Source organism: Megalobrama amblycephala, linkage group LG14 (genome assembly GCF_018812025.1).
Source record: "Megalobrama amblycephala isolate DHTTF-2021 linkage group LG14, ASM1881202v1, whole genome shotgun sequence".
NCBI lineage: Eukaryota > Metazoa > Chordata > Actinopteri > Cypriniformes > Xenocyprididae > Megalobrama > Megalobrama amblycephala.
This window is the reverse complement of record NC_063057.1, coordinates 36,456,986-36,472,718: the sequence shown is the minus strand read 5'-3', so window position 1 is coordinate 36,472,718 and position 15,733 is coordinate 36,456,986. Positions and strand designations below refer to the sequence as shown.

The 15,733-nt window shown below is 37.8% G+C and overlaps 1 protein-coding gene across 3 annotated transcripts in view; it reads right to left on the bottom strand.

Moving 5' to 3' along the window:
• Positions 1-15,733, bottom strand: part of nup210 (nucleoporin 210) — a 73,942-nt gene that overhangs the window by 34,447 nt on the left and 23,762 nt on the right. For all 3 annotated transcript variants that reach the window (XM_048155382.1, XM_048155380.1, XM_048155381.1), the window contains 6 exons: positions 15,059-15,163; positions 14,805-14,906; positions 7,924-8,052; positions 7,614-7,741; positions 7,400-7,535; positions 2,191-2,253 (listed from right to left, as the gene is read on the bottom strand). In XM_048155382.1, coding sequence (XP_048011339.1) covers positions 2,191-2,253; positions 7,400-7,535; positions 7,614-7,741; positions 7,924-8,052; positions 14,805-14,906; positions 15,059-15,163 — 663 coding nt within the window. The remainder of the gene's footprint in view (positions 1-2,190; positions 2,254-7,399; positions 7,536-7,613; positions 7,742-7,923; positions 8,053-14,804; positions 14,907-15,058; positions 15,164-15,733) is intronic.

The following is a 15,733-nucleotide window of genomic DNA, read 5'->3' as shown; positions in this document are numbered from 1 at the left end:
AAGAGACAAGAACTGAACAAAGCCATACTGGACAAGCATAAGGATCTTTTCAAAGACGGTTATGGAAAGATTAGAGAATTCCAGGCTAGAATCCGAGTTCAGCGTGATAGTAAACCAATATTCCATAAGCCGCGACCTGTACCATATGCTCTGAGGGATGCTGTGGAGAAAGAGTTGCAGCGACTGCAAAGCAATGGAATCATCACTCAGGTGGAACGAAGAGATTGGGCAGCGCCTATAGTAGTGGTTCCCAAGAAGGATGGCTCTGTCAGAGTGTGCGGTGATTACAAAGTGACTGTGAATCGTTGTATACTCCCTGAAGAATATCCACTGCCAAATACTGAGGATCTATTTGCCACCCTAGCAGGAGGTAAAGTGTTTAGCAAACTTGATCTGTCATTCGCATATCAACAGTTACCTCTAGATCTTGAGTCAGAACAGTATCTGACACCGCCTGGCCTACGGTGTTTCGACAGCTCCAGCTGTTTTTTTTCAGCACACAATGGACCAGATACTGCAAGGCATAGATAATGTGGTCTGTTTTATGGATGACATTTTAGTATCAGCATCTACTGAAGAAGCACATCTAGCAGTACTGGATCAGGTGATTGCCAGGCTAGAGAATCACGGACTGAGGATGAAACTCACAAAGTCAGAGCTCAGAGTCATTCTTAAGGATTGCTAAATTATTATGGAAAGTTTGTGGCCAACCTTTCAACTTTGTTGCACCCTCTGCACCAGCTTTTGCAAGCAGACACAAAACGGAATTGGTCACCAAATTGTGAAGAGGCATTCAAAGCCAGCAAACAACGGCTACTGAACAGTAAGTGCCTTGCGCATTATGATCCAAGGAAAACCTCTCCTACTTGCCTGTGACGCCTCTCCGTATGGCGTGGGTACGGTCATGCATTTTCTTTCTCAACTGCGTATGTTTACTTAAGACATAACCCACTGTGTCTACATAAATACTCTCCAAAAAGGCATTCGGACATTTTTGTGTACATGTTTAGCTGCCTATCCGAAGCCCATGTGCTTATCCACGTTCGGCTCCGACTCAAAGCCTGTGCACAGAAAGCCACATGGGAACAGTGTCTCTTTTGCAGCTTAATGTGCTTTTAATGACACTGTTTAATATAAGACATGTTCCGCAGTTTAGCAATAGTACTGCATTTTATAACACTCACTTTTCATGGAATCCAAAATTAATAGTCAACTTGAAATCGATAATCAATTACGCTTAATTGCACAGCCCTAACTGACAGTACATTTACTTGGGCCCTAATAATTTGGGATATTAGCCCAGTCCAAAAATTAGCAAAATTTAAATTGAATTCGGACTGAAAGTGGTGGTATATTTCTTTTACTTTCTGAAATGAAATAGGGATGTTCTGTGCATGTTCATCACTGACACAGTAATGGCGTCATGAAGTTTTATGCACAGACGTAGCTCTTGTTGTTCTATAACATTACGAGATTAAAAAAAAAAAAAAAAAAAAAAAAAAAAAAACAGGTTGGAGGACCATTGGCAAATATCGCAAATCATGCTGGCTTCCAAGTTAATTATGCGCTTGAGTGCAGTGGTTTTAGCAATGCTGAGGAAAATGAGTATGGCAAGTTGTCCTGACAGTTATCATACTGGAAGCAGACATCCATGTCATAGCCTGAGATGTTTGCCAGTGGTATTTTTGACCATCATTTTATCCATTCATCCAGGACAAGACAGTCACTGGGTCTCAATCACTAATTATTACGTGGACTGTTCATTTTTAAATGCACAGGAGAACTTCTCATGGAAATTTTTACATGAAAATATACACGTATGCACAATTTAGTCATATTGAATTTGCAGTATATTCTAAATGAGTGACTGCATGCTTGAGGTTAGTAATTTGCATCAAATATACAACATACAGTACAAAAGTAACTGGTGAATAATTATTTGTTCGTGAAAATGTACACAAATTTCACACGCAAATTAGATTTTTAACCAGAATGATTTAATGTTGAACTAAAAAAAAAAAGGTGTCCATGTAAACATAGTTAATGCACTTATGTTTTGCAACTCTAGACTGCAGCATTAGCTTGCGTTTTGTTCATTCAACGGCTCATTTACTCATAAGATCTGAGTGCATTAGACAAGTGGAAAGTGAAATGTACTGGAATAAATAAAAATTTGAGAAAAAGATTTACCTGCATCATTGCTCCAACTATTAGAGTGACTTTCCTGGGCAGCAGTCTGAAGGGGGGAAAGACCTACAGATCATAAAAACAATTTCTTTAGATATTATTTACAGTCAATCATTTATTCAATAATTTATATTCAATTCAATCGTTTTTACTATTTATCATCCATTATCATTTAATCATATTATTTATATATTTTATAAGGGCTGTCTATTTAATGTGTCAATTAGATTAATTAGTTATGGTAAAAAAACAATGCATTAAAATTAATGCAATTAACGCGCTTGCCTCGCCCCAAAACTATAGTTCATCTGACATTTCATACAGTTGATTGATGACAAATACGATGCAGGGCAACAACTCACTGCGCGATGCAGTCAGAAAGTCTTCACTTCTTCCACATTTTGTTGTTACAGCCTTATTCCAAAAGTGATTAAATAATTTTTCCCCCTCAAAATTCTATAATCAATACCCCATAATGACAAGTAGTAGTTTGAAATCTTTGCAAATTTATATAAAAAAAAACAAACAAAAAAAACAAAACAAACACATGTACATAAGTATTCACAGCCTCAATACAGCTCAATACTTTGTTGAAGCACTTTTGGCACCAATTACAGCTTCAAGACTTTTTGAGTGAGTATGATGCTACAAGCTTGGCACAGCTATTTTTGGGCAGATTCTCTCATTCTTCTTTGCAGGACCTCAGGCAGGTTGTTATGTGCCTTTTACTGAGGAGTGGCTTCCGTCTGGCCACTCTACCATACAGGCCTGATTGGTGGAGTGCTGCAGAGATGGTCGTTTCTCTGGAGCTCAGTGAGAGTGACCATCGGGTTCTTGGTCACCTCCCTGACTAAGGCCCTTCTCCCCCAGTCACTCAGTTTGGCCGGGCTGTCTGCTCTAGGAAGAGTCCTGTTGGTTCCAAACTTCTTCCATTTACGGAAGGCCACTGTGCTCATTGGGACCTTCAATGCTGCAGAAATTTTTCTGTACCCTTCCCCAGATCTGTGCCTCGATACACTGCATCTCGGAGGTCTACAGACAATTCCTTGGACTTCATGGCTTGGTTTGTGCTCTGACATGCAGTTAACTATGGGACCTTATATAGACAGGTGTATGCCTTTCCAAATTATGTCCAGTCAACTGAATTTACCACAGGGGGACTACAATCAAGTTGTAGAAACATCAAGGACGCTCAATGGAAACTGGATGCACCTGAGCTCAATTTTGAGTGTCATGGCAAAGGCTGTTAGCCTGACTACGTCAGACTTCCTACTTCCGCTCAATTTCATTTCGCTTCTGTACTCAGTCTGATACAGCGTCAGAGCTTTGTGTTTGCCACCGGTCTGGAAACAGCCGGGCCAATCAACGAACAGAGGGCGGGCTGAGAGCCGTGACGTAGATGCTAAGCGCCGAGTTTTACATTGTAGGTTAGAGAAATCGAAAACCGAAACGACCGCGGAAATGGGAAACGAGACACGGGATGCAAACTTCGGGATGCATTAACTTTGCATAATCTGCAAAAGTCGTTTACAGCCATGTTCACTCCGGTATTTTGCTCACATCATCATGTGTTTACAACAGGTTTACAGTGGAAGTTCAATCATAGATTTGAGTTCGATGCATGATGTCTGTGCTTCGATGCGGCTGTACAGGCGGATAACATACGTCATAACTAAACGTATCTGATTGGCTTACGGGTAACCAATGATTTTAAACTTCAGACAAGCGTCCCCTAGCGAGAGAGAAAACACTTCTCTATTATGCCATTCCAGACTCTGTCTACGAAGCAAAGTGAAGTAGCAGAGTCTGGTATTACCAGGCTAAAAGGCTGTGAATACTTATGTACATGTGATTTTTTCGTTTTTTTATTTTTTATAAATTTGCAAAGATTTCAAACAAACTTCTTTCACGTTGTCATTAAGGGGTATTGTTTGTAGCATTTTGAGGAAAAAAATTTATTTAATCCCTTTTGGAATAAGGCTGTAACATAAAATGTGGAAAAAGTGAAGCGCTGTGAATACTTTCCGGATGCACTGTATAGGGGCAAAAATGCCCCTATTTGTGTTGTCGTCTCATATTTAGATCATATGAGTTAAGCAATATCACATGATAATGAGTGCAGTATTGCTTGAGTGCTGTTTTTGTCTCATTTATATAATATTTATGTTGTCCCCTATATAACTGGTGCAAATGCAATACTGATTTTATACAACAGTTTAGTAAATAATTTAATATTGCGTTTTGAATGAACCGAGTAAAAATCAACGATTCAGTGAACCATTCATAAAAGACTTGTTGAACTTGAAGCGGAGCTACCAGACTGATATCAGACTGGTTGTATGATATTGTGGGAATTACAAATTTAAGAATCTGTTTAAAATCTGCGGATCCTACATCCTGACCATTTGGCAGGACAAGCTCAAGATACAGCAGTGCTTTTGTCTCTATGATAATGTAAAGGTATAGGTGATACTGCCAGACTGATTGGATTAGCACCTATGCATTTGAATGACACAGTTATGCTGATTAGATCATGGCTGGGAAATGTAGGGAATGGGCTGATTCCTGTATTTCATTTGCATGCTTTGTTTAGATTGTCCACACCTCTACTCTATGTATCCCTCCCCCTTGAATGTATATGAACTACCAAGTCACTGCCTTAGTTAGACTTTGGATGACCACAGCGACGCACAGCGTGTTTCTCAAAGAGTAACTTCTGCTTCAAGAGATCCCAAAGTCTCCTGGTCTATGCTTCTGAGATTTCCAACAATATCAAAGTACACTGAGAGCGAACAGCATACAGAGCCGTCTGCTCTCTATTCGCTCTCGCGATACTTTACTACTTTGATGTCATACATGTCATTAGTCTGTGTAGTGCCGCTTCAAGTTCAAGATGCCTGAAGAGAACCATTTATTTTACTCATGAACAAATCCAGCCGTTTGAATGAATCGAATGAATGAATGAATGACTTAATCATCAAGACATTTACCACCACCTACTGGCAGTTTTAGTTTCTTATTTAGAGTCTAATTTTATTTAAAAAAAAAATATTTCCATATTTCCATTTCCATTAAAAAAAAAAAATAAAGATATAGTTCACCCAAAATTCAGTCATCATTTACTCACCCTTATGGTCCAAAAGTTCATGAGTACAAATTTCTCTGTTGAATCAAAAAAAAAAAAAAAAAAAAAAAAAAAAAAATCTGAAGCTACTTTTTGTAATGAATATTTGATGCTTTACATTAATTGCTTTGTGATTTAATAAAAAAAATTTAATTGCGATTAATTAATCGCCAAATCATGTAATTAATTAGATTAAAAAATGTAATTGCTTGATAGCCCTATATTTCTATACTAACCATTTTTAATTGAAAATTGATTTTGTGGGGAAAACGGGAATAGTTTGTCATTTTTATTTTTATATTTATTTGCTTGGTCTGTATATTTGTCAGTTTTGGTTCTTTTGCTATTGTAGGCTGTGAGGACATTTGAAATACAGTCATGTGAAAAAGTTAGGACACTCTATTGAATTCCACGGTTTTCCATATCAGGACATAATAAAAAATCATCTGGTCCTTGGCAGGTCTTAAAATTTGGAAAAAAAAAAAAACCTCAGATGAACATCACCACCTGAAATATCACACAGTGTCATTAAATATGTAACAAAAACTAGGCCAAAAAAGAAAAGCCATGGGTGACAAACTAAGGACACCCTTACTGTTTCCTTAGGAATTAAGAGGGTAAGCAGCCGTCATTAACACTGATAATCAAATGCCTTTGATTAATTGATCATCAGCAAGTGTGACCAATTCTATAAAAGCAGAAGTTTGGTCTGGAGCTTTCAGGTGTGTGTTAACACAATGTCAAGTTGGAAAGACATCAGCAATGGTCTTAGAGAAGCAATTGTTGCTGCCATCAATCTGGGAAGGGTTACACAGCCATTTCCAAATAATTTGAAGTCCATCATTCTAAAGTGAGGAAGATTATTCACAAGTGGAAGATACCCAAAACAGACACCAACCTTTCCAGGAGTGGACGTCCCAGCAAATTCACCCCAAGATCAGACTGTGTAATGCTCAGAGAAATTGCAGGCAACCCAAGAACTACACCTCAGACTCTACAGGCCTCAGTTAACATGTTAAATGATAAAGTTCATGACAGTACAATTAGAAAAAGACAGGACAAGTATGGCATGTTTGGAAGTGTTGCAAAGTTGCATCTGAACAAACCACAAGACTTCTAAAACAATGTCCTTTGGACAGACAAGACCAAAGTGGAGATGTTTGGCCATAATGCACAGAGCCAAGTTTGGTGAAAACTAAACAGCATATCAGCACAAACACTTCATACCAAAAGGAAAGCATGCTGGTGGAGGGGTGATGATTTTGGGCTTGTTTTGTAGCCACAGGTCCTGGGCATCTCACAGTCATTGAGTTGACCATGAACTCCTCTGTATACTAAAGTATTCAAGAGTCAAATGTGAGGCCATCCATAGGACAGCTAAAGCTTGGTCAAAATTAGGCCATGCAACTGGACAATGATCTGAAGATCACCATCAAATCTATAACAGAATGGCTGAAAAATAAAAAAATAAAGGCGATGCAGTGGGAAGGTCAAGTCCAGACCTCATCCCGACTAAAAAGGTGTGGTGAGGGCTGTGCATAGACAAATGCCCAAAACCTCAATAAACTGAAGCAACATTGTAAAGAAGAACGGGCCAAAATTCTTCCAGAATGATGTGAGAGACTGGTAAAGTCATACAGAAAATTATTACTTCAAGTTATTGCTGCTAAAACTGGATCTATAAGCAATTGAATCATAGGGTATCCTCAGTTTGTCACCCATGGCTTTTGCATTTTGGCTTTATTTTTGTTAAATAAATAATGACACAGTGTGATGGTTTTATTTTCTAAATTTTAAGACCTGCCAAGGACCAGATTATTTTTTATTATGTCTTAATACGGAAAACCATGGAATTCAAAAGGGTGTCCTAACTTTTTCACATGACTGTAAATGAAATCATTTGGCGAAGTGATATGGAACTGTAATGCAGTCAAAAACTGCCTGGAACTACTTTAGCCATGCATTTACTGGAAAATAATTACACACCTATGAACATTAATCAACTAAGCAGCCCTGTAGTATAACTACAAATAATGCATACATGCTATGTTTGAAGCATCCATTAAATAATGCACAGAAGAGGCTTACTTCAATTTGTTGGGGTGCAGAGGTGATTTTTCTGCCATTTTTGTCAATGACGTCAGCAGACACACTGGTTTGTCCGATCACCAGTCCTTTGACCAGAAATGTGTCCGTATCTTCTTCTGATGAATCGGGCAGAGATCTGACAAACAACAGAAGTTTATTAGCTTTCACAGATGCCACAACATCAAGTAAAGATGATATGGAATCGGTCACTCACTGCAGAGATATAATGGATGACGCTGCCCTCAGCTTCAGGTTCATGACAGAGAAATATTTGGACAGGAAAGGCTTCTTGTTGCCATCCAAAACCCGAACGTATGCTTTGACTGACTTGCCAATCTCAACCTGAAATGATTGTTTCATCTGAATTTCACCAGCCGATTTCAAAACCACTTTATAAAAGATCATAAAGTGCACATGCATGAAATGAGGCTTTTATAATTTCAAAAAGGATTTGTTTGTGAAATTCCTTAATTTATTTTAACACATTCAAGTTTCTTTTTCTTTTTTGAGTGGATGTCACCAACCTTGTCGACCACACGAACATAAACCTCCAGGATATCAGATATGTGAACTGTAGCCGTAGCGGGGGAAGGAAAGGTCAAACAAAGGTCATGAACCATCACCTGCAAGACCCCCGCTTGAACTGGGACCACCTGAGTTATAATGAAATGAGATTAGATTCAAATTAAATTAAAATTGATTTTACAGTGTGCAGAATGAACAAGTTATTACCAATTTATATTGTGTAGTCAGCTGTAGAGCTCACCAACAGAAGTCCACTAATGTCATTGAAAGCAATATTAATGAAATATTTTTTTTTTTTCAAAGCATTTTAAACACCCAAAAATCAGACAGCAATTGTCAGCCTTGAACTAGGGATGCATGATTTCGAAAAAAAAAAAACCGGACATTGCGAAATTTTGTTTTTCTGCAAATATATATTGTGATATGAAAACAATTTCACCACATTTGAATAGCTCTATTTGTAAATAAAACCATTCTAGGATGATTGTGGTGATTTTGTAGGGGAGTGAATCTGCATAGAACATAAATTACAAGCATAGATAAATACAATAGAACACAGATACAAATGATATAAGCAGTGCTGTATGTTTATGAGGTAAATCTATCTGTATTCAGATACAGACAATCAATTGTAAAATGACACTGCATAGTCCTCACTGTATAAATTAAATAAAATTAATATAATTAATTAATCAATAAAATATATCTTTGTTAAAGCTACAAAAGTGATTTACTCTTCCTCATTCAATGTTTGATTAACAATTGGTGACAAACAGCTGTAGGTACATTAGGCTGCTCACCTAGGTTCAAGGTGAAAGCATGGATCCAATATAATGATACATCTGTTTTCTTTCTCAATTGTTTATAACACATAACTGACAGTGTTTACGAGGATACTCAATGAGACGGGCATTTTGGACTTAATTTTGCATGCACGTGTCCGTTCAAACTCAAAAAGAAGAGAAAGAGAATTTGGTGTTCATGTGCTGCGCGCGCGGATGTGTGCACAGAAAACAGTGTGCGACTTCCAGTCTTCTTGCACTTGATGTTTAAAAGGACAGGACAAGCTGGCCTGTACGAATTAGGGCTGGGCGATATATCGCATGCGATTCTCACGCGCATTTCGTCAGTAAAGCCGGTTCCCTGATTACCGCTAAATCGCCATCACCTGCTTTCAAATGGAGCGCCATTTAATAGCCAGAGCCGTAGTTCACTGAAAAGCCACGTTCATATCGCAGATGAATCGCCTTCGATAATGAACGCGATATTTGCGTGGCTTATCGTTGTATATGTGTCAACAGTATACTCAAGTTAAAGAACAACACTTATGTAATGTTGGACACGACACAGAATAAGATGTATGTGCCTGTAGCTGTTACAAGTTGCATGACTGGAAAATGGGACTTATGATAACAAACATAGGTTACAGAAGGGATTTAAGAAGATTTAAATTTGCATTATGTGAGAGTTATTAGAACTCTCAAAGGGGGAATTGTGGGATTACAAATTTGTACTGTTATATCTAGGTTTCAATGTAATAGTATATGAACTGAAAAGGTTATGTACATTGTATTTTACATTTTGAGGTAAAGATAATAAGGAGATTAAGACAGGCAGCCCAGGGGTCTGTGAAATTAACCTTTTGTCTTCATGCTCTTTTTGACCATTTGGCATGACAAGCTCAAGATCCAGCGTTGCCTTTGTCTCTAGGATAATGTAAAGGTATGGGCGATACTGTCAGACTGATTGGATTAGCACCTATGCATTTGAATGACACATTAATGTTTGATTAGATCATGGCTGGGAAATGTAGGGAATGGGCTGATTCCTGCACTGCATTTGCATGCTTTGTTTATATTGTCTCCTCCTTTACTCTATGTATCCCTCCCCCTTGAATGTATATGAACTACCAAGTACACTGCCTTAGTTAGACTTGGATGACTACAGCTACGTACAGCGTGTTTCTTAATAAAGAGTAACTTTGCTTGAATGATATCCCAACGTCTCCTGGTCTCTGCTTTGACAAGGAAAAAGTTTCCAACAGCGCAGACATAAATGAATTTCAGTAGATTTGAGGGAGCATTTTCTTCAAAAAACCAAATTAATCCACCTAGTCTTTAGCAGCTCAGATTTAGGGAGTAAATGGAGAGAGCTACTGTATGTGGATTAATCCATCCAGCTATAGAACACCTAAAAAGCTTGGGAGACATTCTCGTCAGTGCAGCAATGGCGGACTGTACAACTGGCTGTGAACTCGCACAGGGTGGTTCTCTGTTAAAACGGCAGTGTCTGTCAACATTCGTGGGTGGGGCATGTGGCTAATGTGACAAAAAAAAAAAAAAAAAAAAAAAAAATTGCAATTGCAAAATTGCATTGCAGGTGCATGATGTGTGAATCCTAATGTTCTGTTGATGTTTCTGGTATCCTTCCCTTATTTTTCACAAGGGAAGGATACCAGAAAGCCATTGTTTTTCATAAAGAAAAATCCAATCATGTAAACTAACCCCTTCCCTCTGATCGCCTTAAAATCACCTTAAAAATGTTACTGATCAATCTTAACTTTTTCAGTGGTTACTGTCTGCCATTTTATACACTTCCACGATTTTAACAGCGGTTTTCACAAAACTCAATCTGAAATTTAATTCGAAATATTCCCATACCAGGCTTGTACCTCATAAGGCTACACAGGACTGCTTGAAGAGTAAAATCGTACATTTTTTTTCACTCACACCAAAGACTCTGAGTCTACTGAATAAGTAACCTTTGCTGTTGTCTAGGCTTGCTGCAATAGTTGGCCGTTACCGGTGTTACATGGTGTTTAGCCAAATACCGATTACATCACTTGCCCAACCCTAACCATTGTTTTAGTAATAGTAGTAATTTAATTCAGTTAGAGAACAGACACAATTATTAAAATCTGAATGTCAACATCCCGGCGATACCAGTATTACCGGTGATACCGGTGTTGCCTCATGTCAGTTAACCAGTGGGAAAATTTTCTCACCGTCACATCCCTACTGTCGTCTAGAGCGGAGATGTTCAGTATAGGCTTTCCTGGTTAAGACACTGTCAATAACACTTATAAAGAACAAACTTGTTTAATGGGAATAGAATAGAATTCAGGCTGCCAAAACTAATTTTTGTCCCGCCAAAGCCTTATTTGATCAGTTATTGTGATTTATGAATGACACAGATGACTGCTGCACTTGTGATAGGGCGCATGTTAACTGACGGAGAGAACGAGCAGAGAGCTCCTCCCTCGTGCGCTCGAACTCTCTCCGTCTTCAAACTAAGCACTGTATTTGCTCTCTCTCCCTCGCACATAATAATCTAAGTAAATGGGCACGATGCTAAAAGTTCGGAAGACCGAATCCATGTTTCACGTGGCGCATTCTGAATTTTTTTTTCCTGTATAACGCTGGGTGTGAATAGTGCTCAAAAGAACGTTACCTCTCTGACAGGCGTCCCGCACATGCAGCTGACATAAACCACACTTTCAATAAACGATTCAATAAAAAAAATTCTATCCAGTGATCCAATCTTTTTGCGATGTCCAACAGCTGCGATTTGCACGCAAACACGTCCACTAATGTCCGATTCGCAACCTAATGACTCATTTGAACTGATTCATTTTAATAAATCGTGAAAACAACTGATCTGTCCAACACTGAACTCACTGTCTGAATCGGTGTAACAGTCAGGGTACAACGGGGCTAAAGGCGCCTTTGATTTTATTTTCCTCTGAACCACTAGGTGGCAAAAACTTGCCGTAGCACTTTCCTAAATACCCGCTTTTCAAAATGCACGTGTAAATTTATCTGATCTTTGAAGCGATCGCGGGCAGCAGTGCAAAGGTAATTCTGAGGTAGTTTGATCTAATATTTGATGTTTTTAAAATGTTGTTGATTTAAGTAGCAAATGAGAATCAATTAAATTAATGTTTATATTTTCAGACAAAGGTCTTAATGATTTTCAGTTTTGTACAAGGTAATTAAAGCAACAGTTTTTCAATAACGGAAGAATGTGTAAAAGTATGGTATTTGGGGTAAAAAGCGCACCTGCTGTTGGGGCAAAAGGCACAATAATTAACATGGTAATAAACAGCTGGCTGACTTTTCCATTTGTTGACATAACAGTTAGATTCAGATGGTAAATATCATATATCAAATTGTGTATCCACCTTAGAGATAATACCCATATTTATAACGAAGCAATCATATTTAAAAATATATTAATCATATAATAAAATATCACTTATTGTTACTACTGTAAATCTATATTAAATATTATGGGATCTCCTTCAATGCTTTCAGAATCTTTACTTTCAAAAATAATTTTGTTTCTGTATTTTTAAAATATATTTTTATATTAACATTTTAATGACAGTATATTTATTAAACAAAAATTAATTATTTTATTTATAAAAATAAACAGAAAATAGTGCAAACTTTGCTAAAGTGATTTTTCTGAACAAGTATTAACCTAGACATTATTAAAAACATTATTTTAGCTAAAGTATTTGTATCAATACTGTGTGCCTTTTACCCCATGCTGGGGAGCCTTTTACCCTGTGTGTGGGGTAAAAGGCCCCCTCAACACCTCATATATTTATAAGATTTTTAAACAGAATTAACCACTTCTATGATTTATTTTCACACAAAATCTGTTTATCCATCAATGTTCAATACAAACATATATATTTTTCTGCAATCATACACACTGAGAGTAGTGAATAGCACATTTTTCTTAAGGTGTGCCTTTAGCCCCGTTGTACCCCTATAACAAATCATTTACTCAGAACAACTAAGAGAACAAATGAGAACATGAGTGTGCTTACCCCAAGAGTGTTTAGTAAGATTTAGCCTTAATTATCCACGGTATTTTCAGGTTATTTATATAACAATGTGCAGTAATTAGGCCTACCTATAAAATCAGTTAATTTAGACTGGAGTGAGGTGAAACCAGAACAAAGCAAGTTGTTGTTAGCTATGGTAGAAAATTAGATTATTAAATTAACTTTTAATGCTACTTTTTAATACTGATTATTTATTAGGGGCATTAGCGTATCGTTATGAAACTTGGTATGGGTCATCAGCACAATGCCCTGAAGGAGCATACCAAGTTTAGGACCAGCGCCACCTTGTGGTCAAAAGTTATAACAAAATTTACAAAAATGCTAATAACTTTTGATTATATCTACCGATTGTAATGAAACTGGTCTCAATAGATTCCTTGGGTCATGCTGAGAACATAGATATCAAACTTTCCATAGTCAGCTGAACTTCCTGTCCGCCATATTGTTTTTCTTTAAAAAACTACTTTTTCGAACTCCTCCTAGACCGTTGCTCCGATTTTCACCAAAATTGAACCGTATCATCTTCAGACCATGCCGACAAAAAGTTATGGATTTCAAGTCGATAAGTCAAACCGTTTTCGTATACCAGAGCAACGAATTTGAGAGATGATGCAAAAATTACTCTTGAAGCTGTATCTCTACAATGCTTTGACATATTCAGACCAAACTTGGTACGTGTCATCACAAGCATGACCTGAGGAATCATACAGTGTTTCGACGCAGCACCACCTACTGGAGTGGAGATATGAAAAATGGCTGTTTTTGCTTATAACTTCTGATGGGTTTGACCAAAATTCATAAATTTGGTATGGTTCATCAGGACAATGCCCTGAAGGAGCCTGAGAAGTTTCGGACCAGCACCACCTTGTGGTCAAAAGTTATAACAAAATTGACAAAAATGCTAATAACTTTTGATTATATCTACCGATTGTAATGAAACTGGTCTCAATAGATTCCTTGGGTCATGCTGAGAACATAGATATCAAATTTGCCATATTCAGCTGAACTTCCTGTCCGCCATATTGTTTTTCTTTAAAAACCTACTTTTTCAAACTCCTCCTAGACCTTTGCTCCGATTTTCACCAAAATTGAACCGTATCATCTTCAGACCATGCCGACAAAAAGTTATGGATTTCAAGTTGATAAGTCAAACCGTTTTCGTATACCGGAGCAAAGAATTTGAGAGATGATGCAAAAATTACTCTTGAAGCTGTATCTCTACAATGCTTTGACATATTCAGACCAAACTTGGTACGTGTCATCACAAGCATGACCTGAGGAATCATACAGTGTTTCGGCGCAGCGCCACCTACTGGAGTGGAGATATGAAAAATGGCTATTTTTGCTTATAACTTCTGATGGGTTTGACCAAAATTCATTAATTTGGTATGGGTCATCAGGACAATGCCCTGAAGCAGCCTGAGAAGTTTCGGACCAGCGCCACCTCGTGCTCAAAAGTTATAACAAACTTGACAAAAATGCTAATAACTTTTTTTTCTAATTGCTCACTGCTGCTGTTGGTCTGATGCTCACGGCCATGTTGGCTGGCTTCTTGTGCCGTTTTTGTGCTTGGCCACGTAATTGCTGCTTGCAGCTATATTTTTTATTATTATTATTATTATTATTATTATTATTATTATTATTATTATTATTATTATTATTATATATACCAAAATAATTTTCAGGTCTAGCAAAGAAGCATCTTCTCTTACAAAGCTATGAAATCACAGATTTTTTTGCAAAGAGGGCAAGAAAGGATTACAGTGAGAATGGCGGGTACTTTATTGTCACGTGTACTTTTAAGTGTGGCAGGTACTTTTTACTGTTTGTGTCTGTCAGCCACTACCGAAGACCATTTTTGACCCAGGAAAAACCCTGGAATTTCTGTTTTTCTTATTAAATAAAGGTCATTTGTATCACATCATGCTTAGTTGAAACTTTTTTTTGCAGTAAACAAAATACCACCAATACCCACTGACAGGGCTTATCTTCTATTGAACCTGGAACAGGCCTTTAAAACGTTACCTGAGCAATTCCCTGGGACTCTTGAAATGTGACCTCTGCGATTCCCCCAATGCTTGCATTGACGTAGAAATAACCGGAGCCCTGCTGCAGAGTCAGATCCGCCTGCAGAGAAGCGGATGTCAGGCACACTGTACAAGCTCTTTCAGACACAGTGAGTGAGTGAGTGAGTGAGTGAGTGAGTGAGTGAGTGAGTGAGTGAGTGAGTGAGTGAGTGAGTGAGTGAGTGAGTGAGTGAGTGAGTGAGTGTGTCTTACCGCCACATCGGGATGGTTGTATATGGTGATGGTGTCAGGGGTCACCCTCACGTCCTCTACTAACAGCAGGTCAAGCATGGCCGAGACAGCACTCAAAGGATCAAACTAACGCACACATGTAAACAAAACACACATGAATCAGAGCTCCGATTTAGAGTGAAGTTCAATAATGATTCAATATGTATGAGTAAATTGGCAGTGGTCCACCGATATGGATTCTTTGCTGGCTGATGCCGATATCTTAGAGAGCACGACAGCCCAACAAAAGCCAATATATGTGACATCAGACTATTTAATTTAACAATAGTTAATAACACAAGCATAATTATTGCAATTATATTTAGATTTATTTTACTTAATATTTACTACATAATATTTATTTGAAAATGTATCAATTTGGAGGGAAAAAACCATCGGGCCATATTCACAAAACATTTTCATCTTACCACTAAGAGTTCTCCTAAATAGCAGTAAAAATTCCTAGCTAAGAGTTTTCTCTTAAAACCTATTCACAAAGCTGCTGAGACAAACTTTTACTAAGGTATAGGGGAATAAGGGCGGGGTTGACCTCGTTGCTATGGAGTATACACACAGTGATTGGCTGATGGGGGAGGAGTCAGCGATTTAATCTTAGAAATATTGTAGAATGAGGTGTCATGTTTCCATATTAAAATA